We start from the raw sequence: 27,010 nt of genomic DNA on the forward strand, positions 1-27,010 counted from the left end.
ACGAAAGTTTTCTTGAAGTATGGTTCCATCACATGTAATAATAAATCTAAATAATAGAGGCTTAAGTAACACACACATTTGACCCCCCCCATGGTTAAGAAAGTCCAGATATGATTGCACACGCTTCTTACTATGATTGATTAAATTATAGATACTGGTATGTGAATGATATATCAATAAAACTGTTTAAAAATAAATATATAATGTGACAGTTAAGCCGGAGGGTGGGGTGGTATTAAGGAGCCTTAGTGTAATAAATATTGCAAAGAAGAAAATATATAATCTCCAAAAACAAACTAATAATAAATATAGCATAAAAGTAAGGACTCTTGAAAAAAAAAGCACTGTAGTGTGTCCTCATATAAGCATGTTACTGTAGTAACAACAATTAAAAGAAAATCTGGATAAAGGCAGAAGTGGCCCAGTGACCTCAAGAGGCATTAAAGGAACCAGGTTCCTATTGACTTGGTGCTTAGATCATACCTTCATTTGCAAGATTGCTTTATGGTCTGAAATAGCTCCTGGAGCTCTAGCCTTGTGGCTGCATTGTGAGCAGAAGGAAGCAAGCGGGAAGGGCACGGAAAGGGCACAGAGGAGGTGCTTCAGAACTGAGAATTTTCCCAGAAGCACTATCCAACAGTTCTGTTTGTATTTCACATAACCTCTACTGGCCAGAAGGCGCCCGGGTGGTGTAGTGGTTGCAAGTTGGGCTACGATCTTCAAGGTCGGCAGTATGAAACCATCAGCAGCTCCTATTCCTATAAAGAGTTAAAGTCTTGGAAACTCACTGGGGCAATACTGCCCTGTCCTTTAGGGTCGCTTTGAGTCAACGTTGCCTTGATGAGAGTGAGTTTGGTTTTACTCTGTATTGGCCAGGGAGACTGGGAAATGTGGATTTTAAACTAGGTGCATTGCTGCCCTCAGGGGCTCAGGAGTTCTGTTCACAAGGAAGAAAGGAGAGAATGAGTTGGGAAACTAGCTGTCTCCGGCACACATGCATTATGTATAGTCTCAGCACAAGTCCTAGTGCAGAGGTGTTATTGTCATTTTATGGATGAAGAAATTGAGACCGAAGAGTACTCTGTCCAAGTCCACACAGCCAGTCAGGAACTGAAGTAGGAACTCGACTCAAGTCTGTCCATTTGGAAGCTCTGGGTAATTTCATTGTTTTGCTCCCATTGTGTTTATATTGTGTTGCACGGAGTCCACATGCATTGTCTTATTTAAGCATCACAAGAACCCTGCATTTGAAGATATTACCCTTCCCATTTTACAGAAGAGAAGACATTCCTTGACTTCAATTTACCCCCAAGTGGTTCCAACCCCCACTGCCACTGAGTGGATTCCACAGCTCTATCGGACAGAATAGAGCTGATCCATAGAATTTCTGAGACTTTATAAAACAGCCTCATCTTTGTCCTACAGAGAAACTTGTGGATTTGAACTGCTGACTTTAGAGTTAACTACCTAATGCTTAACCCACTTAATGTGCCACCAAGATTCCTGTGTATAGCCTTTAATCCCTTTTCTGGAACTTTTCCTGTTCTCTTAACAATCCATTTGTAAATTGTACCACATTCCAAAATAATGGTCAAGGTTTTGCTATGCACTTTAATTAAATAAAATCCCTGACATTTTTTCAACATCAGAAATACTTTCATTATTATTTCATTTTTTATCAAATAGCCTGCAGTGCTATAGCATAGAGACCAAAACATGGCGTTATTCTAAATGTAACTTTTAAGGTTTTGATAAATGTAATTTCTTCATTCACTTTGTTTCGGGATAATTTTATAGGTACTTCCTCTAGACTCATATCTTGTACCAAGACACTTGAATTCACTGCAGTGAAATCAATTCTGACTGTAGCAACCCTCCAGGACTGGGTGGAACTGCCCCTTTGGGTTTGGGGATTTTAACTCTTCACAGAAGTAAACAACCTCGTCTTTCTCCTGTGTATCTTATAAGACGAAGAATTCATTGTCTTCCATTTTTTAAATTAAAAGATCAATTTAACGGTCACTTTTTCCGAGCCATTAATTGCTTGTAGTTTTTTAGACATCATTGCCATCTTCAAAATTATTCTATTTTTATTCTTGTATCTACATACCAGATTTAGATTTTTTTTTTCCTCCTAATTTTATCCTCCCACCAAGCGTATTCTATGCTGTGATTATTTGGAAGCAAATCCTTGACTATCTGTAAATCGTTTCTGGTAATAATTGTGTGTAAGTGAAAAACAGCTTTTAAGAAATTGCTGCTTTTCTCATCTCTGTATCAGTTTTGGGTCTCTGTTACCCCAGCAACAAGCTGTGACATCACAAATGATAGCTTTTTGGGTGGAGAGCCAATGGTTGCTCCCAACTCTCGTTTAAGAAACAAAGACCTTGTTTTCATGTAAACGAGTTTAATTATACAGCTTGCTGTTTTAAAAGAATCTGTAGTTAAGGTTACATATAGAATCCGGGTGCCTTTTTTTTCTTTTTTAATTTCTCACTCTGGCACTTATAAATATAGATAGGACATTTTGCTCAGTGGAAAGGAAGCAATTGCTCAGCTAGGTGAGGGAGACTCAGACACACTTAGGTTGTTTGTCTAATGCCTCTGGATAATCCAAGAAGACGGTCTTCAACTTTAGACCGAGGACTACCACGCAGATGCCCACTGCCAAGAATTAAAGGGCAGGTGGAGGCTAACAGTGTAAGTGACTGAATGTCTTTTTCATGTGGGGAAAGGCCCTGTCTGTGTGCACATAGAACAATCAGAGGGCACTGAGGAGTCATTTAGAACACTCGCATGTGTCACTCTTGATCCAGTGCCATAGCTAAGGTCTTGTCTGTCTGTCTGTCTGTCTGTCTGTTTAGTATCAGGCAAAAATATTTCATAAACTAGAACTCCTTAGGCAGAGTATGAGAGATAGAATGTGTAATGCTCCTGCTCCAAAATGTAAGGTCTCAGAATTAAAAAACCCACCCACCACCTAAAATTTGAGCAAGGTTTTCTAATTGACCCAAACAATCTGCAATCCTTCTGTCTCTGAGCCAGTTTTGTGTTGTTTGGCAGACCTGACCATTCTTTTTCTGCTTGTGTCTTTTTTACTTCAGGACTCCTTACAAACCCCAGGCTGACTCGTCAGTGGAGAAAACAGCAGACAGTGTCTCTTCTAGCACCCCACTCTGTGTGATCACCAATCGACCGCCACCAAGCACTGCCAATGGGCTTACAGCGGGCAATGCACTCTCAACTACTGCAGCAGACTCCTCTGCAGAAGCCAGGGAGAGGAGGCGGTATGTTATGTTAGTGTTTGCATTTGTGGGGCTTGGCTGGGAGTTACTGATAAAGGAATGGGGGTATATTACAGCAGGCCTTTCTATTATAGTTCAAATTCTGGCTTCTACAAATGGGGAATATTTTGTTTAGGACACACAGTTTTAATAAATGATTTTGAGAATGCTAAAAAGGGAAATGATTGTACAGTAAAGCCAGAAATCATGACAGACAAGGAAAATTCAAGAATTTACCACGAAAACAAGCAATAGAAGGTTGTAAGACTGCAGCAAAGGTGGAAAATCTGTGAGCCCCCCCAGAAAGAAGGCAGTCCCATTGAGTTCCGGCTGTCACAGGTTGTGCTGTTGTTAGGACTCCGTGGTCTAAGGAGAGTAATTGCCTCGTCCACAATGTCTTTAGCGAGAAAATAGGAGAGCGCAACTGCGAATTGATATAGCAGAGATTTCAGATGGGAGCTCAAAAGAATTTCTTGTTGTTCACAATTCGAGTGCTTACAAGATTTAACCAAGTTAGAATGGGCTAGTGTCTCCACTTTAATAGGTGTAAAAACTGGAATGGACTCCCATCTAGGAATGTCTGATCCACTGAATAACTGAGGTTATAATTATCTCTCTTTTGAGAGTAGAAAACTGGTAAAATCTTGCCAAAAGTTTGATTTGTTTGACTTGATTTCAGTTTGAATATCCAGAGGAAGAGTTCATGTTTATGACTGTATATATATATATATATATATATATATATATATATATATATATACACATAAAAAGTCAACTACTCGGATCATTTGCAATATGTATTAAATGTTTGTTTTGGAAATCATATTGTGTTTACATTGCAAGTCTGGCTCCTGTTGGACAGTTCCAGTGTAACTGGTCAGGGTCATTCGTTTCATTTTCACAATGAGTCCACCTTCTCTTCCATGTGCTTTCGGTTCCCTGTCCCTTATTTTCTCATTTAGAGTAATTACTGACCCTGTGGATGCTCTTTTTTTAATGAAGCACCACAATTACAGGTAATGTGTCTTATTTTGGGTGCAAACCTAATGTTTCACTAAAATGTAACTTCAGGGAATAATTTCTTTTCAAGTTCTAAAGAGTATCTCAGGGTGGGAGTCTGAACTGGTCCAGTAAATCTGAACTGTTTAAGACTTTGAGTTTTGTTTTGTGCTTTTCTCCCTGTCTGGGTCCATCTGTTGTGACCCTGATCAGAATGGTCAGCAATGGCTGGTGAGTGCCATCTGGTTCTTCTGCCTTCAGATACAGGAATCCTTCTCTGAGACTTTAGATTTCCTCTTTCTTTTTTTGCTCCTAATGAGTAGAGACCAGTGATTATATCTTTGATAGCTGTTGGCAAGCTTTTAAGACCCCAGACAGTTCACTGGGACACAGAATATGAACTTTGTGAACTGTATTATATCAATTAACTGAGTTTTCCCGTGAGACTAAGGTCCTAAACCTTCACACCCTGAAGACCAACCTCTCAAGATGTGTGGTTATACGTGAGAAATATCTATATAACTGTGCCTTATGTCCACACACATATGAGCATACACACTAGTGTAATATCACATACTATCTGTACATACATATATGCACGCATCTATGCCTATATTCATGCATATGTAATCCCCCTTGTTTCGGTCATTGCTAATGGTGTTACAAAACTACGTGTGCCTGATTCTTTAGCACAAGCATCCTTTTAGCGTGTGCCTGTCTTACTGGCATTATTTACTTTGCTCAGATTGTGCTCATCATTTACACCCGCATTCAGTGTTACTTTTCCAGTCACCAAAACTGACAAGGGTCTGCAATCTCGAGAGTGATTCTGCCTCCAGTCCCACCCACCATTGGTTACCACCATAAACATTAGTCTCTGTGTGTGTATGGAGTTCATGGGAAAATTTCTTATCTTTTAATTCCATACTTCCATAAACGTTTTTAAGCCCCCCCCCCCAATCTCTATTGTACATTGAAGGTTTACGGAGCGAATCAGTTTTCCATTCATACACGTTTTCTTTCCTGTCATTGATTACAATCCCCACAATGTGTCCTCACTTATCCCTGTCTTTTCTGTTTCCATTTCTCCTCCGCTTCTAATCCGTCCTGCTTTCTGTCCCTGAACAAATGCTTCCCTTTTGATCTAAAATGGTTGACTGCTCTAAGGAATGTGGACCTCTCCTGTGTTGATGCTCACCTTGTAGACTGGACTGTTGTTTGGCTGAAAAGTGAGCCATTGGTGGGAGTCTAATTCAAGATCTGAAGAGTAACCATAGTCTCATCGGTCCCACCAGTCTCAGTTAAACTAGTGAGCCTGGCCTGTTTTATGAGTTTGCGTTTTCTTCCAGAACATTCTGCCCTGTTCCCTTTCAGAGCAGCCAGCACTTTTTCTGGCCTCAGGGTTATGAGGGCTAGGCTCCCGTGGTCTTATTAGTCCACTAGGCTCAACATTTCCAAGAGTCTTTGGTCCAGATGGGGAGAGACCATTAGTTGTACTATTATTTATCCATTCTTATTGTATAAGTGTGGGAAGGATGCTTGAAAACTTTGTAGATGTTCTTTATAAAGGCAACTCTAAAATACATATTTTGAGAAGGAATAGAAAGGAGATGCTAAATGTATACAAAAAGTAGTGGTTTTCTCGCTTCTTTTACCCGCCCTTCCTACCTGCCTGCCTTGTTCCTTTTCATTTATTTGCATAAATGAAAAAACTAATTTTATGGGCTAACAGACTTTAGAGCTAACCCTTACCATTGGTTTCCATCCAAGGTAGTATTAATAATTCAGTCATGGATATTTAATACTTGTGTATGTAATAGCTTAGATCAGTGGTTCTCAATCTTCCTAATGCCATGACCCTTTAATACAGTTCCTCATGTTGTGGTGGCCCCCCCAACCATAAAATTATATTCATTGCTGCTTCATAACTAATTTTTTCCACATACAAAGGTCATTTATTAGCATTGTCTCGGTTGCACAACGCAGTTTCCAAAAACTTATGGAACACTTTGCGAATTTGCATGTCACCTTTGTGTAGGAGCCATGCTAGTCTTCTCTGTATAGTTCCACATTTAGTAAATGTGCTGCCGAAGTGAATACCATCACTGAAATTTTGCTACTGTTATGAATTGGGCGACCCCTGTGAAAGGGTCGTTCAACCCCCAGAGGGGTCATGACCCAGAGGTTGAGAATATCTTGCTTAGATGTAATTTAGATATTAGTTTCATTTAGAAACTAAATGCAAAAGTAATATTTATTATTAGCTAGAAGAAACATCTCCTTAAATCCTGAGCCGAGAGAAGTAAGATGAGTTAAAATTCATCATTTAATACCACGATCTGGAGGAGTCAAATGGCGTCCAGGTAGAATCACCCACCTGATGCTCCTGGTGTTTGATCAGAAAATTAAGAGATAGACATGGGAAGCAAGCCTTGGGATAAAGCAATGAGACCTACAGTTCCGAGGAGGACTCGGGGGAGGAGGAGGCAGGGGAAAGGAGCGGTGAGCAAACAAACATAGACAAGGGAACAACTAGGGAATTAAAAGCAACAACAAGGAGGATGTAGAAATGTGGGGCATGTTGGAGCAGCAGTAATCTACCTGAGAGAAATTACTAAGCGGCAGAAGAAGGGGGAGCATGATGGTGAGAAAGATAAGAAGAAACGGGAAAGATCTAGGAAGCAAAACTATGGACGGCGTGTGTGCTCATGTAAATATATTAATCACAAAAATAGAAGTATTGGCATATATATATATTTATTTATATTTATATGGCAATACATTGAGGAAGTGGATAGGCTGTGGTCTCTGCTGAAGCCTTCCCTCAACACAAGAACACATTGTTCTAACAACCTGGCATTCTGTGATGCTCACCCTCCTGACACGATCACTGTACACAAAATAGGTGCATAAGCAAATGTGGTGGAGAAAGCTGATGGTGCCTGGCTATCAAAATATATAGTATCTAGAGTCTTAAAGGCTTGAAGTTAAACAAGTGGCCATCTAGCAGAAGCCCACACCAGTCTGTGTGATCAGGAGGTATCGATGAAATCGGGTAACAGGTACCAGAAGAACCCAAACAAACAAACGTATTGTTGAGAACAAGGGGGGTCGGAACAGATACCCAGAACCCATCTGTAGACAATGGGACATCCCCTCACAGAAGGGTCACAAGGAAGGGATGAGTCAACCAGGGTGCAGTATAGTACTGATGAAACACAATATTCCTCTGGTTCCTTGAAGCTTCTTCACCCCCCACTATCATGACCCCAGTCCTGCCTTTAAGGTCTGGCTAGACTGGAACATGTGTACTGGTACAGATCAGAGCTAATGACACGTGGAATCCAGGTCAGATAAACCCCTCAGGAACAGAAATGGGAGTAGTGATACCAGGAGGGTAGGGAGGATGTGGGGGGGGGGGGAGGGAAAGAAGGGGGAACCGATTGCAATGATAGATGCAGAATCCCTCCCCTGGCCTCAGGGGAATGAACAACAGAAACGTGGGTGAAGGGAGACAGTGGTCAGTGTCGGATATAAAAACAATAATAATTTATAACTTATCAAGGGGTCACAAGGGTGGGAGGGGGGAGAGAAAAAAGAGGAGCTGATACCAAGGGCTCAAATAGAAAGTGAATGTTTAGAAAATGATGATGTACAAATATGCTTGATACAATTGATATATGGAATATTACAAAAGCTGTAAGAGCCCCCAATTTAAAAAATGACCATGATCTTTGAAAGAATTGGGCAATTGGATTATCTATCAAACTGCATTATTAAGTGCCTAGGAGAAATTTAGAGAGACAGTATGGGCCTTCTGGTAATTTTGTCCTTTGGGATCACTAAGATAACACATGATACATATTTTTATTTTGTTTTATTACATTCTATAAACATTTACGAATTGCATGCTATGTGCTACAGAAGATAACTAAGACATATCCCTTAAGCAGCAGCAAATAGAAGAATAAAGGGATTAAGATATTAAGGAATTATAAGATTGATGTGTATATCAAGTACAGGTCAAGGTAAGTGTCTTGTAAAGCTAGCAGACAAGACAAATAGGAAGAAGCAAGCAACTGCTGGCCACTGTGCTCGCTCAGACTCACTTCCATCAAATGAATCCTGACTCAGTGATTTATGGGGCAGAGTAGCGCTGCCCTGTGGGTTTCTGAAGCTGTAATTCCTTATAGGAGTAGAAAGCCTCGTGTTTCTCTTGCACAGTGGCTAGTTTTGAGCGGTTGACCTTGTGGTTAGCAGCCCAACATGTATCCTGATATATTCTCCAAACCCTATACTAGCATTCATTGTTTTCAAATTTTTTATTGGGCACCTGCCATTGCCAGGTGTGTTAGGCCAGGTTTACTAGAGAAGCAAATCCAGAGATACTCAGATAAGTGTAAGAAAGAGCTTATATCCATATACTTTACATATCAGGAACACATCCCAGCCCAGACCAACTCAAGTTCATAAGACTGGTACGAGTCATCCGTCCCTCTGTAGACTAATGCAGGCACAGCAGTGATGCAGAATGGCACAGGTTGGGGGATGCAGTCATGTGGAACCAATTACAGTGGACACATCCAGGGCCCCGGCAGCAATTGGTGTCTATAAGTAGGAAGGTAAAGGCCAGGGGGTGGGGGTTGGTTACCAGAGCCCTCCTTTTGAGAAGGCCACCGACAAGGAGGCTCCATCAGGATATGACCTGATTGACAGGTTGAATACCACTCCTACACTTTTTTTTTTTTAACATTTTATTAGGGGCTCATACAACTCTTATCACAATCCATACATATACATACATCAACTGTATAAAGCACATCGTACATTCTTTGCCCTAATCATTTTCAAAGCATTTGCTCTCCACTTAAGCCCTTTGCATCAGGTCCTCTTTTTTCCCCCTCCCTCCCCGCTCCCCACTCCCTCATGAGCCATTGATAATTTATAGATTGTTATTTTGTCATATCTTGCCCTATCTGGAATCTCCCCACCCCCTTCTCTGCCGTCCGTCTTCCAGGGAGGAGGTCACATGTGGGTCCTTGTAATCTTTTTTTTTTTTTTTAATTTTAACAATTTATTGGGGCTCATACAATTCTTTTCACAGTTCATATATATACATACATCAATTGTATAAAGCACATCTGTACAGTCTTTGCCCTAATCATTTTTTTCTCTTTTCTTCTTTTACATTTTATTAGGGACTCATACAACTCTTACCACAATCCATACATATACATACATCAATTGTATAAAGCACATCCATACATTCCCTGCCCCAATCATTCTCAAGGCATTTGCTCTCCACTTAAGCCCCTTGCATCAGGTCCTCTTTTTTTTCCCCTCCTCCCTCCCCATTCCCCCCTCCCTCATATGCCCTTGGTAATTTATACATCGTTGTTTTGTCATATCTTGCCCTATCCGGAGTCTCCCTTCCCCCCTTCTCTGCTGTCCCTCTCCCAGGGAAGAGGTCACATGTGGATCCTTGTAATCAGTTCCCCCTTTCCAACCCACTCACCCTCCACTCTCCCAGCATCGTCCCTCACACCCTTGGTCCTGAAGGTATCATCCACCCTGGATTCCCTGTACCTCCAACCCTCATATGCACCAGTGTACAGCCTCTGTCCTATCCAGCCCTGCAAGGTAGAATTCGGATCATGGTAGTTGGGGGGAGGAAGCATCCAGGATCCGGGGGAAAGCTGTGTTCTTCATCGATACTACCTCACACCCTAATTAACCCATCTCCTCTCCTAAACCCCTCTATGAGGGGATCTCCATTGGTCGACACTTGGGCCTTGGGTCTCCACTCTGCACTTCCCCCTTCATTTAATATGATATATATACATATATATACATACATATATACATATACACATATATACACATACATACACACACTTATATCTTTTTTTTTTTGCATGATGCCTTATACCTGGTCCCTTGGGCACCTCGTGATCGCACTGGCCGGTGTGCTTCTTCCATGTGGGCTTATTTGCTTCTGAGCTAGATGGCCGCTTGTTCACCTTCAAGCCTTTAAGACCCCAGACACTATCTCTTTTGATAGCCAGGCACCATCAGCTTTCTTCACCACATTTGCTTATGCACCCATTTGTCTTCAGCGATCCTATCATGGAGGTGTGCAGTCAATGATATGATTTTTTGTTCTTTGATGCCTGGTAACTGATCCCTTTGGGACCACTCGCTCACTCAGGCTGGTGTGTTCTTCCATGTGGACTTTGTTGCTTCTGAGCTAGATGGCCGCTTGTTTATCTTCAAGCCTTTAAGACCCCAGTCACTATCTCTTTTGATAGCCGGGCACCATCAGCTTTCTTCACCACATTTACTTGTTCACACACTTTGGCTCCAGCCGTTGTGTCGAGAGAGTGAGCATCATAGAGTTCCAATTTAATAAAAGAAGGTATTCATGCATTGAGGGAGTGTTTGAGTAGAGGCCCAAGGTCCTTCCGCCACCTTAATACTTGACCTATAAGTATAGACACATAGATCTATTTCCCCATCCTCCTATATATATTTGCATGTACATGTCTTTGTCTAGACCTCCCTGAATGCCCTTTGACTCCTAGCTCTTTCCTCCATCTCCCTTGACTTTCCTCCTGCCCTACTACCATGCTTCATCGCCACCTGGGCTAGCGTATACCTCTTCTCTAAGCAACCTTACCCTTGATCATTTCCCACCAGGCCTGCCACTCCCACTTCTCTACCATTTGGGGTCCCATGTTTTTCCCTTGTCCCTGGGTTTGTTAACACCACTTCCTTACCCCCCCTACCCCCCCACCCCAAGTCCCCCCAAAACTGTCGGTCCCGTTGTTTTTCCTCCAGATAGTTCATCCAGCCTGTCCTATTCAGACAGACCTGTGGAGTCACTAACATGCACGAAAACTAGACAGAGGAAAACAAAGCAACAGTATACAACCAGACAACAAAACAACAAAAACAAACCACTGACAAAGAACAGAATAAAACAGTTCACAAGAGAAAAGCTTGTAGTTAGTTCAGGGATCGTTTGCTGGCCCTTAGGAGCGTTTTCCAGTCCAGTCTGTTAGGGCACCACGCCCTGGCCCCGAAGTCCACTTTCAGCATTCCCTGGGGACCTTGCCACTCCATTCCCTTGCTGTTCCGCTGCACTCCCCCAGTGATTTGCCTCGGTGTGGTGGGATCAGGTCAGGTGCAATTCCCACACTGTGTCTCCGGTGCTGTCCCCTGTATCGCCCTTAGTCACTGAGGGGCATCATGTCTCATAGTGGGGCCAGCCATGTTGTTCTCTCCACTCCTACACTTTTATATACCTTCAAATAAACATGAAATTACATAACTACCACACCAGGTATGTAAGTCGAATTGATAACATCAGTAAACCAGGTATATGCGATCTTTGCCTGTGGGAAACTTACATGCCAGGGAAAAAGATAAATGTCAAATATGTCATTATGCATGTGGTATATGAGTGTACTGTGAAAGAGTAGTCTGAGTTCCTATGACAGTGTGTCACAGAAGACCTGCCTTCTCCGGAGGCTCAGAGAAGGCTACCCTAAGGACATGAAGCTCAGTCTGACACCTGTGGGACAAGAAATAGCTAGGTAAGGAGAAGACGATGAACAATCTAACCATAAAGTATGGCATTTAAGAAGGCATCAGGTTGGGAGATGCTAGATCATTTGGAGAAACTGGAAGAAGGTGTAACGACTGTAGTGTGGAGAACCAGGGGAAAGATGAGCCTAGAGGAGTAGGGAAGAGCTGTATGGTGAACGTTAATAGCTGTATCTTTCAATTCCATGTTTTCATACACCTTTGATGGACCTCTTATTTTGTTTTTACACATTTCCCTCTTCTGGATATTTCATAAAAATGGAATCATGTAATACAAGGGGCTTCCAAAAGTTGGTAGAAAATTTCCTTTACTCTTTTTTTTAAAACTCTTTATTAAGGGGCTCATACGACTCTTATCACAATCCATTCATGCATCAATTGTGTGAAGTACATCTTTACTCTTGAATCTCATTTTCCCACAGAATTTTTGAAGTTGCCTCATATGTGGTCTTTTGTGACTGACTTTTTTCGCTCAGCTTAGTATTTTTAAGATTTTCCCATATTGCAGCATGTGTCATGCTTGGTACTTCTTTTCTTTGGCTGTCAAATAGCACAATTTCTCTATCTAGTCATCACTTGACAAACATTTAGATTATTTCTACTTTTCAGCTATCATAAATAATGCTGCTATGAATATTCATGGATTTTCATATGACCTCTCTTTTCATTTCTCATGAGTGCATGGAAGTAGGATTGCGGGATCATAGATCTCTGGCATGTTTTATTTTATTTTTTATTTTTCTCAATCATTTTTATTAGAGGCTCATGTAACTCTTATCACAATCCATACATCCATCCATTGTGTCAAGCACATTTGTACAGTTGTTGCCATCATCGTTCTCAAAACATTTGCTTTCTACTTGAGCCCTTGGTATCAGCCCCTCATTTTTAAAAATCATTTTATTAGGGGCTCATACAGTTCCTATCACAATGCATACATACTTCAATTGTGTAAAGCACATTTGCACATTCGTTGCCCTCAACATTCTTAAAACATTTGCTCTCCACCCAAGCCCCTGGCATCAGGTCCTCTTTTTTTTCCCCCTCTCTCCCCCCTCTCCCTCCCTCATGAACTGTTGATAATGTATAAATTACTAATTTGTCATATCTTGCTCTGTCCCATGTCGCCCTTCCCACTCTTTTCTGTTGTATGTCCCCCCCAGGGAGGAGGTCACATGTAGATCCTTTAAATAGGTTCCCCCTTTCCAACCCACCCTCCCTTTGCCCCACTAGTATTGCCACTCACACCACTGGTCCTGAGGGGATCATCCGCCCTGGCTTCCCTGTGTTTCCAGTTCACGTCTGTACTAGTGTACCTCTCTGGCATATTTTAAAGAAACATCATCTGAGTAATGTTTTTTAAAGTTCTGGCTCTGCAACTCTTCCTGCAGTATTGTGTATGAATTGGGCAGGGCAAAGGCAAACTGGATGTCACACATCAGTGTGGTGCCCGTGAAGGATAAAAGCGTATGAGACATAATAACGACATGCACTGAGACGGTGGTAGGATAGAGGAAGAAAAACGAATGAACTCTAACTATGTATTAACGAAGTGTGGTTCCAGCAACATGGTCGATGGAACTTACAAGGACCCTTTTCCATGAGAAAAATAGAAAATTAAAAGAAATGGAACTCTGGGGGAACAGAAATGAAGTGAACTCAAAAGCCAGGGTGGCTTGAGCGGCCTGGACTTGGTTTGTAACCTATATGAGGCCTTAGGTCTAGAGACTCGTGTTTTAACCATGCGTGGGTGTAGGAAGCATGGCTTTGGCCCTGACTAGCTGGGAACTATAACAGATATGCTCTCTGAAGCTGGAATTTTCCGAGGGCTACCTGGCTCATGAAAAGGATACTTTGCCCATGATCCAACAAAGTGGAAAAGAAAGAGTCTAGGGAGAAGCAGAAAAGTATGTTGGAGAAATTTCACTACTAATGTAGTTTGAAAACCCCAAGTTAAGAATTTAACATAGAAACTTGACCTGGGACAGGGGTTGACTGTCTACGTCCAGTCCCCGTCCGGCTGGTCTCCGCTCCACAAGCGCCCAGAGCACGACTTTTACCTTTGACTCCTTTGTGATGTCATCCTCGCACTTGATGCATGTGATCAAGCGAGGTCTGATGCCAGTTGTGTGATGTGATTCTTCAGATGGGCACCAGGAGCGGGTCATGCTCGACACAATCACACTGCGAATCCAGAAGCTTCGCTATGGCTCAATGTGGACTTTGTGGATACTATGTGATGGAGGACCTGTACAACTACATAAATCCTCTTAATGGCAAACACTCTCCCATGGTGGCCAGGTCAACACTGGAGGTTGTTTTGGCAAATAAAGATCGCCTAAATTCAGCCATTATCTGTTACCAAGATTTCTCTTACAATTATTTTGGCTTCAAGCCTTCCCTCCCAGACCCCCAATAAGCCATTAATCCAGTAACTGTCTCAATAAATTTTGCCTATCCTGGATTTTATATACTGGACAACATGAAAAAAAAAAACCCTCAACAAAAATAATGAAATAACTCAGAAAAACTTCACAAGAAAGCAGGACATGTTAAAAACTAGAACAAATTTACAATGCGTCAAAAGGGAGATCAAATGATTAGGGAAGAGTCCATGGAGAAGCTCAGTGCCATTAGCCAGACAAATCCTGGTGCACAGGCATCCAGTACTCGTATGTGAGTTCCGGTTGGAGAAAGGTTTATTAACCTTTGATCGGCAGATGACACAACCTTGCTTGCTGAAAGAAAGGGGGGCTTGACGCACTTGCTAATGAAGCTCAAGGATTGCAGCCTTCAGAATGGACTGCAGTCATGGAAATGGCACAGTCATCGACAAACTGGACCAATAGGTAACAGGATAAATGGAGAAATGATGGAGATCCGGGATAGCACGTAGAGTAAGGGCTTCTGGGGGTACAGTGGTGGTGGTGGGTGGCCGGGTGGGTGTTGAAAGGGAGCTGATGTCTAGTAGTTAAACAAGGAAAAGAATGCTTTTGAACGGATTGTGGTAGCAATCATACTGCTTGGTGTGATTATAGAATGATATATCTGTATCAACTCCCAGTAAAATGGTTTTGAAAAAAAAAAGACCTGCATTCTTAAGCTTCTGGGGTGCTGGCACAAACAAATGAAAACCATCTTGAAGGAATTCAGGTATAACCTAGGGCACAAGGGATTTCCATTCCCATCAAAGATGAATTGTGATAATACATTATAAAAATGAACTACCATGAGGGAAAGTCAACAGATGCAGATTCTAAGATAGACTCAAAGATGTAGATAAAAATGTAATACTCAAGTGGGTAAAGGGAGACATCCGTCAGTGTAAGACATAAAAAAGTATAAATTATCAAGGGTTCGTGGGGGAGGAGGGGCAGAAAAATGAGGAGCTGATACCAAGGGCTGAAGTGGAAAGAAAGCAAATGTTTTGAAAATGATGCTGGCAACAAATGTGCAAATGTGCTTGACACAATGGATGGAAGGATGGATGGTGATAAGAGCTGTATAAGCCCCCAATAAAATGATTTTAATGTAATACACTTTTAACTGCACAACAAATTTCAAACTATTTGAGTAAATAACAATAATTAGATGTAACCAGCTTGTACTAGAGACAGCCCATACTTAATAGGAATGACGATGTGGAATGCAGCAAACATGGCTTTAAACATAAAAGATTTTACAAAGATAGTATTGTGTCTGCTGCCAGGTTCTGTTTAGAACCGGTGCCCACATACATAAAGCGTTCAGCAGCCGTCCATTGAGAGACTTCCTTCCTTGTGCTAGGCCAGCAGAACTAGGAACCCAGGTCAAAGAAAACACCTTGCTTGCTCTCAAGGAGCTCCAATCTTTCTCGGGTGGGGAGGCAACAAGTAGTCGAGTTGTGCAGTGTAATTGTTAGGTGCTGTGATAAACATACGTGTAAGACTGCGATGGCAGCACCAAAGAGGAGATTCTAAGCTCGGCTGGTAGGGTGACAAGGAAGGCTTACTCGAGGTGGCTGGAGTTGGACGGCGCCTGAACGTTAGTTATAAGTAGTTACAAGAGGCTGGTTCTTAGCAGGGAACATGAGACGTTCAAAAAACAAGTTAAGCATGCCTAAAGCAGGGCCAGTGTAGCCTTTCTGAAGGTGTGCTATGAAATGCATGTAGATGGGGTGTGGTCGTGAGGGTGCTATAGCCAAATGACTGTGGTAAACAGTGGGTTAAAATCCAAACCAAACTCAAGGCCATCTGGGTTTCAGAGACTAACTACTGGAGCAGAAAGCCACTACATCGCCGGGCGTCCGAACAGTGGGTTGGAAAATGGCAAACAGGATTGTTATTGAAAAGCCTTCTCAGGGTCACTCCTCTCCTCTGAAGGAGCAGAGAAGTGGGTAGAATTTGCAGCATTTTCCTGATTTTTTTTTGCCCATGGAATTACTTTTGCTTTTCACAAAAAGACAAAACTGATATTCCACAGGACCCATTTTGTCCATTGTGACTTTGAAAGGTAAGCAAGAACCATATCATATACTATTTTGTCTATGCTATGCTAAAAAAAAACCTCAACTTTTATTTTTAAAGCTACAGAAAGGTTTTAAGCAGGGGAATGACTTGGTGAAATAAAACATATCATTTAAGCCTTTACAAAATTAAAGTCATTTGGTTTTTCTCTCGCTAGCCAAACATAAGCTGAAAGAGAAAAAAAAATTAGATGTTTTGAAAACAACTAAATTGTTCTCTGAAAGAGCTTGCTGGGTGCTATGCTAGTTCTCTGGAAGCCGAACTTCCTCTGTCATCAGCTCACTGTGGGAGCATTTTGGCTCCTGCAGGAAGCCACCGTGGAAGCTTGCAGCCTGTGTTCACAGGCCCAATTTGAAACAATTAAGGAGCACTGGGATAAGTGGGGCTAAAGCTGGCCTCGGCACGAGCTAGCCAGTGCAAAGTGCTCTCTGAGGGATTATCTCCAGTTGCAGTGTGATCAGAATTTCTGGACTGGGGTACGGGCTTTCTTTTTCTGAGAATGTACTATTTCAAGAGGGTAAAATTGTCTAATGATCAATCTCAGTTTTACATCCTGGCCACATTTCTTCTCTGACTGTTAACTACAGATATTGAAAGGGGAAAAAAATTCTTGGAAAAATGTAGTTAAAGGATAATGGTGTTTTTCCATGAAGATTTTTAAGCCAGATGTAAAAGGACCCATTATGATTCCAAATAGTGATAAGCAAGAAAATATTAACAGTGGGTTTCTCTGAGAAATTATGGGTTGACACCAGGCTGTCTTACCATGTAAGGCTGTGAAGATGACCATGATCATTGAAAGCAAACCCAATGGTTATAAATTCTGAATTTGCAGGATCTGGGTAATTTGTTATTTTGCCCAGAGCAGGACTCCTGAAGTGCTTCATCCTCACAAGTAGGGCGCAGCCTTGTCCATGTGACGCTCACATGTGCTCACACGCATTCTCTTTAGATGGTGGGAAGTGACAGAAGCCGGGCTCCCTGTCTTATAAATAGCAGTGCTGAAGCCCTAGGAGCATCGAGGGATTTGCTTGGCTATCACACCTTGACATACGGCCACAGTGGAGACTACTTCCCAGCCTCCTCTTCCTCTTCACGGAGCTTACTGTTTCTTTTCTTCTCTTGGATATAAGGTTAAGTGGTGGGCTGCAAACTTTCGGCTGGCCTTTTAAATCCACTAGCCAAGTTCATGGAAAAGAGAAATATGTCTGTTCCCATCATTACAGACTTGGAAACCAGTTCTACCCTGCTCTGTCGGGTTGCTATCAGTCAGAATCTACTTGATGGCAGTGCATCTAGTGCATATAAAGAATAAAGATTTTGAATCTGAGGCCTGTCCATCTTAATCTGCAACCCAGAATGCAGCAATATCAGCCTCTTGACACTAATCACTGCCATCTCATCGGTGGATTGCTTCTGAGGACCCTAGACACCAACAGGCCATCTCATCCTAAAGGGGTCGATTTGACTGGCTGACAGTGGGATAGAAATGACAAGTGGCAGGCAGTTGGCAGGTAGCTCTGCAGGGACAGCAGGGCCAAGCAACAGCTGTCACAATAGTGTAGTGGTTGGGTTCATTTTCCAAAGCTCTAAGCTTTCCTTAGCAACAAAATGTAAACCATCCCCATGGCTAATATTAGAGTCTGATGGTGTCTGCTTTTGATCCTCTTGCTCTGTTTCTCCTCTAGCTTGTTCCCTCTTCTCCCACCCTAATCCTGAAATCAAAGCCCTCCTTTTTTATGGATGTCCTTTCTTTCCTTCATAGAAATAGCTAAAATAACTTTTCTCTACAAGTAGCTAAAATAATTTCATCTACCCCCAATTAGCCCATATCACACATGTCCATGCTTTGCTTGGCAAAGTCCGTACCTACGATACAGGCTGGGTCATACACATCACACATATCGACCTTCCTGAATCCCTTGGGGTCTTTCAAAGCTGGGTAGTTATTCTTGCTAATGTGACGCTGTCAGCAGATTAATTTGGCATCAATTTTGGAATGTTAGAAATGTTAAACCAAGTAATTAAATCTCAGTCATGGTTTTTAAAAGTCATTTGACTCATGCCTTTGTCTCCAACGTAGAGGCAGGCAGTAATCGAGTCAGAAAGCTACTCCAGAACAGAGTCCACAACCTCTTCTGGTCTTTCTCATTGTTTGCTCCAAATTGAGTATTTTCTTTTTCTTTCAAAAAGTCTGTAGCCGTGCAAAACTACCGAGGTGTTTTCTCTACTGCTATAAACAGCTTTCTCATATGAATTTTGAACAAGAAGTGAGTATATAACAACAAAAACAACATGCTCCCTGCCATCGAGTCGATGCCAACTCACATAGCGGTAGGCATACTGCCTACTGAAACCATCAGCCACTCTGAGGAAGAAAGATGAGGCTTTCTACTCCCATAAAGAATTATAGTCTTGGGCCAGCCCCAATCCCAACTATGTGGGCACCCCCCTTCCCTCTCAGAAGAATACACTTCAGAACACAGCACTGGGACTACAGCGTGGGGAGAGGAGCATGCCTTAGTAGAGCACATGGGAGAAACAAAAAGGGATGGAGAGGGTGGAGAGGATCTCCTGGCCCACCAAGCCCCAGGACGATATTCCTCCTTGGAGCAGAAAACGCACAAAGAGATGCATAGGGCCGGCCCTACCACCACAAGACATGGCATTCCTCACTAAACCTTAGCTGCGGGGGACAACACTGGAGACACGGTGCGGGAATAGCGCACAGTCTGACCCCATCACGCTGGGGCGAAACACTTAAGACATGCAGCAGAGCAGCAAGGGGAGCAAAATGGTGAAACCCCTGGGCAATACCAGAAATAGGCTTTGGAGGCAGAGTGTGGCACCCCATCAGACACGACTGGAAAACACTTGCAAAGGCCAACAGACCTTGAACTATTACAGGCTTTTTCATTTTTGTCAGTGGCTTTCTTTTTGTCATTTTTATTTTGTTGTTGTTACTGTTTTGTTGGTTTTGACTTCCTTTGTTATTTTATTTGGTTTTGCCTGGTTTTTGCACTTATTAATGTATATCCATGTCTATCTAGATAAGATGGGTGGAATAAATAATTTGGAGATGAAAAGAATGGGAGCAATGGTTCCGTGGGGATATGGGAGAAGGGGAGGTGGGTGAAAGGGGTGGGGGGACCAACCCAGGGACAAGGGAACAACAAGTGAACTAAAGTCAATGGAAAGAAGGGCGTAGGATGCCTAGTGGGGCTCAATCCTGGGCAATGTAGCAGCGAGGAATTACTAAACCTGAATGAAAGCCGAATATGCTGGTGGGACAAGAGGAAAGTAAAAGGACATCGAGGAAAGAACCAGAAGGCAAAGGGCATTTATAGAAGTCTAAATACACACACACACACACACACACACACACAATGAGAGGGGAATAGAACTATGTACTCATAGCTACATGTTAAGAATTAAGGTTGCAAAAAAAAAAAATTAAGGTTGCAGATGGACATTGGGCCTTTACTCAAGTACTCCCTTACCACAAGACCAGTTGTTCTAACAATCCGTCATTCTGTGATGCTCATCTCCCCAACACGACCGCTGAAGACAAAATGAGTGCATAAGCAAATGTGGTGAAGAAAGCTGATGGTGCCCGGCTATCAAAAGATATTGTGGCTGCGGTTTTAAAGGCTTGAAGATTAACAAGCGGCCATCTAGTTCAAAAGCAACAAAGCCTGTGGAAGAAGCACACCAGCCTGGATAATTAAGAAATTATGAGGTGTCTATGGAATCAGATATCAGGCATCTAAGACCCAAAACTAAAACAAAATCATACCTAAGGTGAATGGGGGGTGGGTGGGCATGGAGTGGAGACCCAATGCCCATCTGTAGACAATTGAACATCCCCTCACAGAGGGGTCACAGGGAAGAGATGAGCCAGTCAGGGTGCAGTATAGCACTGATGAAAGACACAACTTTCCTCTAGTTCTTTGGTGCTTCCTTCCCCCCAATATCGTGACCTCAATTCTACCCTACAAATCAGATTGGACCAGAGCATGCACACTGCTGCAGATAAGAGGCTGCAACACAGGGAATCCAGGATAGATAAATCCCTCAGGACCAACAAGGAGAGTAGAGATACCAGGAGGATTAGGGGAGGGCGGGAGGAGAAAGGGAGAATCCATCACAAAGATCAATCTAGAACACCCCTCCCAGGAGGATGAATAACAGAAAAGTGGGTGAGGGGCAACAGAGGACGATGTAAGATATGAAAATAATAATCTATAACTTATCAAGGGTTCTTGAGGGAGGGCGGGCAGAGGAGGGTGGGAGAAGAGATGGGTAGCTGATATCAGGGGCTCAAGCACGAACAGAATGCTTTGAAAATGATGATGGCGGCATATGTGCAAATGTGCTTGACCCACTGGAGGAATGTATGGATTGTGATAAGAGCTGTAAGAGCCCCCAATAAAAGTACAGGAAAAAAGAATAAAAGAATGATAGTCTTGGAAACCCACAGGGGCCGTTCTGCCCCGCCCTGTAGGGTCACGAGGAGTCGGAATGACTCAGTGGCAGTGGTTTGGTTGTGTGGATTGCCTGTCAAAGTCTCTGGGTTGTTTACATAATTAGGATGATGCCATGCCACTTCAAGTAAGCCTAGAGTGGAATGAAAGAAAAATGTTATGCTTGGGCTCAGATCATTTTTCTAATCTACATATTACACAATTTAATAGTTCAGTCATCGGCATTCCTCCTTTGTATTATAAATGTTAGTAGTTTCTTCCCACAAATATCTTTTCTGCTTGAGTTTTCAGCTTCTATTGTTCTAGAACCAAGTACCCACTATGCTAGGCAATATTGGATATTGTTGATTCTGTAATGAGAACTTTTTTACATTTAACATCTCTGAAATGAGATCTTATTTTTGTCACTTCTGAACAAGTGTGAATTTGATACTAGCATCTTTAAAAAAAACTTTTTGTGAATTAGGTGGAGATTTACAGAGCAGATCATTAGTTTCACATTCAGCGATTCATTCACATTTTGTTTCACCTCATTGACCGGAATGTCCATAATGTAACACAATTTATACCATTTCCTCTCTGTTTCCGGTTTCCATGGTTCTTCTTTCTTAACCCTCTGAACTGTGTCCTTGGGTACATACTGCCCTTTTGATCTTAACTCGATGATTAGTCAAACATGGGGTGTGTTCACTTCCAGACCTGTAGGGTGCCTAAGGACCATAGCCTTGGCAGGCCCCACCTGTCCCTACGTGGTCAATTTTCTAGTTCTGAGCTTCGTTCCACATTTTTCTCTCACTCTACCCAGGATCTTCTAATGTGATGCTTTTCAGAGCAGTTAGTGGTGGTACCTGAGCATCAACTAGTTCATCTTTTTCTTAGGGTTCTGGGTTCTGGTGGTTCATTGGACTAAGTTGTTTCCATGTGTCTTTCAACTTTCAATACCTTTTACTCTGGAAGGAGAGAGACCAACAGTTGTACCTTAGATGGCTATCCACAAGCTTTCTTAAGGTAGAAATCTCTACTCATCAAAGTAGGTATAGAACATCATCTCTGAGAACTGTGATATACCAATTGATCATGGTGTCTCCTGAGTCTCTGGTTATGATCCCCTAGGGTCAGTGACTCCTGCTCTCAAGGTGTTTGGTTATTTCTAAGAAGTTTTCATAACTCTGTCTCCTGTTTGCTTGACCACCTGCATGGCTATGGTCGCAACAAAGGTAAATACATAGATACAAATACCCTCTGTCAGATCTGTATATGCTTGTGGGTGCGCTCCCACTCTCCCTCCCACACCTGTTCAGCCTGCATGTCTAAGGATGCGTCTTATAGATTCTCCCTGTTGCAGGCTTGTGTATATAACAGTATTTGCCTTTGTTGCCTTTAACTCTTGTAACGCAGTGTCTTGCACTGCTTCCCTCACTCTTTGCCAACTTCCCTTATTGTATGTTGTCTTTTGCCTGCATTAACAATTATCAACCCTCTAGCCAATGATTTTCCACCCTCCCTCCCCCTTCTACCTTTGGTAACCCTCAAAGAATGTTTCTTTTAGTGTGAGAACATTTTCTTCACTTTTTATGATAATGGTTTCATACAATATTTTCCCTTGTGTGTTAGACTAACTTTACTCAGCATGATGCCCTACAGATTCACCCATGTAATGAGGTGGTTAGCAGATTCAACATCACTCTTTGAGGTAGTATTGACGTCTTAATAAATGGAGATGAGATTGAAGTTGTCAGGCATTTTGACTTGCTTGGATCCAGGCTCAGTGCTAATGGCAGCAGCAGTTGAGAAATCACAAGACACCTTGCATTAAGAAGTTACTTTGAGGACTAAAGTGTGCCTGATCCAAGCCATGGTATTTTCAATGATCTCCTATGCATGTGAATGATGGACATTGAATAAGGAAGACTGACTGAAGAAGAGTCTGTGCATTTGAATTGTGGTGCTGGCAAAGAATATTGAAAGTGCTTTGGACTGCTAAAAGGACAAACAGCTTTGTCTTGGAAAAAGTACTATCACAGTGCTCCTTAAAGGCAAGGGTGGTCAGACTTCATCTTACTTATTGGTCCAGTTGTGAGGATTTTGGTTTTCTTTACATTGAGTCATAACCCATACCGAAGGCTGCAATGCTGAAAAGGATTTTAAACTGGAAAGTATTATCAGCAAAACAATATCATTTGCAATAGCCACCCCCAAAATGAAATATTTAGAACTAGATAAAACCAGAGAAATCAATGTTTTCTACAAAACCCTACTTCAAGAAACCAAAGAGAAATACATAAATGCAGGAATGTACCATGCTCATGGTTAGAAAGTTTGCACGTGCTTCAAGTCCTCCTCACTTTCAGCAAGCCAGGTTATGTCACCTGTACATCGCAGGCTGTTCATAGGGCTTCCTGCGTTCGGTGCAGCGTTTTTCTCTCATAATTTGCCCGGCGCACAGATTGAATAACTACGGTGAGAGGATACAGTCCTGATGCACACCTTCCCTGATTTTAAACCATGCAGTAGATTTCTGCTTTCATCTTTATGATTTCTTCTGGTGAGTGTAGGCTTATTTAGTTGTTATTTTTATAATTTTTGGAGATGTTCATATAACGTAATCTGTGAAGATGAGATGTTGATTTTGAGTCTTCGTTTTTGTGCACTTATTTCTATAAATTGCCCTCTGAATACAGTTTTTTGCTGAGTCCCAGAAGTTTTGCTTTGTTGTGTTTTTATTTGTATTTGAGTTAGGTTTTAATTAAATTTTTTATTTATTACCTAGTATTTTTAGAAAAGAGTGTTGTTAAATTTTCATGTACTTAACTTTTTCCTCATCTCCCAATAGTTGATTTCTAATTTGATAGCACTGTGATCTGAAAGGATGTTGTGTATATTTTAATGTTTCTAAATTTGTTGAGGTTTGCTTTGTGGCTTCCCAGATGGTCTATTCTGGGTAATGTTCTATTCTAAAAATGAAAGTATATTGTGTTTTTGTTGGGTGTTCTGTTTATGTCTATGAGGTAAATTGTTGATTGTGCTTAATTCTTTTCTGTATTTATTGACTGGTTCTGTCGTTCATCAAAGGTGGTGTGCAAGAAGTTGATTAATGTATTTTGAGGCTTATTCATTGAGCACATAGATATTTATTATGGTTATGTCCTTTTATTTAATTGACTTATAATTATAATCATTGTATAGTGCCTTCTTTGTCTCTTATGCTGGCATTTGCCTTAAAGTCTATTTAATAGAAATTTATGCTGCTATTTGTGCTCTTTTTTTAATTATAATTAGCTTGACTCCCCCCCACTAATCCTCTGACTTTTCATCTGATTTTGTCTTTGTGTCTAAGGTGAGTCCTGTAGACAGAATTGATGAGCCCTGTTTTCGTGTACATTTTGCTACTCTCTCTTGACTGACGCATGTAAAATCCATGCACATTCAGTGTCATTGGGTTACACATTGGACTGCTAAACACAAGGTCAGCAGTTTAAACCCACCAGCTAATCCTCAGGAGAAAGTTGAGACTTTCTGTTCCGGTGCGGATTACAGTCCCACTAGCCCAAAGGGCTCGCTTCCACCCTGCCTTCTAGTGTCACTTTGAGTTAGAATCAACTCAGTGGTGGTATTTTGTTTTGTTTTTAGTTGGATGAATGTATTTGTTTTTATTTTGCTGTGTGTGCTTTGCGGTGTTGCTGATTTCTTTCTTCCATATATCCTGAGTTCCTTTTTTGGCGGCGGGGGTGGGGGGGTTTCCTTGATAGTTTCTTCATTCTTGCTGTTTTACTGTTTACCTAATCTTTATAATTTTCCTCTTTGAGGTTATCCTGTAATTTACTAATTCTTCCCAAGTTTATTCTGCTTTACCGTGACATATCCTGATGTCCTGTGCTTTAGATGGTTCTGGGAATACTGTATTCCCTTTGTTTTCATTGTAATTCGTTTTATTACAAAAGCATGTCTCTGGCTCTTAGTTTTCAGTCTTACACGGTTATCAGTTGACTTCTGGGTGTTGCGGTAAAAATGTGAATCCCAGCTTGTTGTCTGCTGTTGGTTCTCTCTTCAAAGGGCCTCCCTGTAGTATTTCTTATGAGCTGGTGTGGCTTGTACAAATTCCTTTCATTTTTGTTTATCTGGAAATGTTCTAATTTCACCATCATATTTGACGTACAATATTGCTACATTCTGTATATACTCGAGTATAAGCTGACCCGAGTGTCAGCCGAGGCACCTAATTTTACCACCAAAACTGCATTATAAATGTGCTGAAAAACTCGGCTTATACACGAGTGTATACGGTATATGATTCTTGGTTGATCACTTTTTCTTTCAGAATTTTATATATGCCTTCTTATTGTCTTCTTGCCTTAATGGTTTCTACTGAAAAATCAGAGCTTAAATTTATTGATTCTCTTTTATGAGTAACTTTTCTCTTTTTTTCCTGAGAGCCACTTGATGATAATGTGTTACGGTGATTGGTGGGGGTGCGGGTGGGGGGTCTGCCCTGTTCTGAGTTTGTTCAGCTGCCTGAATGTAGGCATTCACATCATTTGTGGTATATTATGGAAGTCTTCTTCTGACAACTTCGACAGTTTTCTTTGTCCTTTTTGTTGTTTCTTCCTGTTCTGGAATTCCAATCAAACATCATTTATTCCCCACAATGCTGTCCCACCTAATTCTCAAGTTTTATTTGGATCTTGTTTGTTTTAAAAATTGTTTCTCTCTAAATACAAGCTCACTGCGATCAAATAAATGATGACTTATAACAAGCCTGCAAGACAGAGTAGAGCCGCCCCTTTGGGTTTCCAACAGATTTTTGAATCTTTACAGGAGCTTAAAGACAAGCTCATCTTTCCCTCAAAGAGTGACTGGTGGGTTTGAATAGCCAGCTTTGTAGGTAGCAGCTCAGTTCTCAGCACACTGCCTCCATGGCTGTTCTAGTGGCTTCACTGGAGAGACTTGCCTTCAGGCTCACTGATTTTGCCTTCCCTGGTCTCCGTTGTACTCCTTTTAGTCAACGACTTCTAGACAGTACTCAATCCACAACCCCATCATTGACTCTGAAGTCAGGGTTCCAGGATTCTCGTCCATATCTGTTCCATCTGGCATCTTGATTGCAGTGGTCTGTAATGGTGCCTTTTCTGCCATCGTGCTGTAAGTCTGCCAGTAGTGGTGTATCTTGTAATGTTTTCCATTTGATGCAAAGTGGTACTGTTTAGCCAGTGAGAATGATATTATCAATCTGTATTTAGAAGTATGAAGCGGGAACGGACCTAATGTATATTGGGTCTCTTTTGTGGTGATCAGTTCTGAAATGGATTACGGTCATGAGGACATAACTGACCACTGAATTCGTACACTTCAACTGGGAGAATCGTATGGTATGTGAACTGTATCTAATAGAGCCATCTAAAAAGAACGTTTGCCCAAAGATAAAGTTCAGAAGGGTTGGGGAAGAAGGAGGACTGGAAACAGGACACATAGGGAGAAAGTGCGTAAGTGGTGTGGCAACGAATGAGATGAAACAAAACGTGTATGAATTGTTGAAAGGAAAACTGATCTGCTCTGTAAGTAGCCCTTCTCCCAACTCACAATAAGAAGTAAAAGTAAATAAATAATTAGTACTGCTACTGTTCAGCCGTAATGTTCTCAAAAAGAAGGCCTTAAATCTTTTTTTCTTCTCAAAGCCATGTTATTGGGAGCTAATAAAGACATCATTCATAGTTCAGTCACATCCAGCAGTCCTGTGCAATCGCTACCACAGTCAGTTTCAAAACGTCCTCTTCCTTCTTGAACTCCTTGACATCAGCTCCCCTGTACATCCCTCGCCCACCCTACCCCCCAGGAACCCTTATTCTACACGTTGTCTCTGTAGGTCCATCCATCCTGGGTTTCAAATGCCAGACATCAGGAAAGCATATTTAAGGACTTGTCATTTTCTTAAAAGCCTTTTTACTTTCCCCCCTGTTTTTGTTGCTAAATACAACTTACTGTGACATAAACTCACCTCATTTCCCAGGGACAAAGACATTTGTCATGCAGTCCCCCAGAATGCCACATAACAGTTCAGGAATATGGCTTTAAAAGTCCCCCCTGAGGACACTTGCCATTGAAAGAAAGGACAAGAATCCATCACTCCCTAGGTAGC

The 27,010-nt window shown here is 41.8% G+C and overlaps 1 protein-coding gene and 1 non-coding gene across 6 annotated transcripts in view; one reads left to right on the forward strand and one right to left on the reverse strand.

Annotated features, from left to right (window-relative positions):
• The window catches only part of PPP1R12B (protein phosphatase 1 regulatory subunit 12B), a 261,922-nt gene that overhangs the window by 105,887 nt on the left and 129,025 nt on the right, over nucleotides 1-27,010 (forward strand). For all 5 annotated transcript variants that reach the window (XM_075528922.1, XM_075528929.1, XM_075528946.1 and 2 more), the window contains one exon: nucleotides 3,105-3,287. In XM_075528922.1, coding sequence (XP_075385037.1) covers nucleotides 3,105-3,287 — 183 coding nt within the window. The remainder of the gene's footprint in view (nucleotides 1-3,104; nucleotides 3,288-27,010) is intronic.
• On the reverse strand, nucleotides 6,277-6,383 carry LOC142438242 (U6 spliceosomal RNA). The gene has a single exon (XR_012782662.1). It is a non-coding gene; the product is annotated as a U6 spliceosomal RNA (small nuclear RNA).

Source organism: Tenrec ecaudatus, chromosome 1 (genome assembly GCF_050624435.1).
Source record: "Tenrec ecaudatus isolate mTenEca1 chromosome 1, mTenEca1.hap1, whole genome shotgun sequence".
NCBI classification, from domain to species: domain Eukaryota; kingdom Metazoa; phylum Chordata; class Mammalia; order Afrosoricida; family Tenrecidae; genus Tenrec; species Tenrec ecaudatus.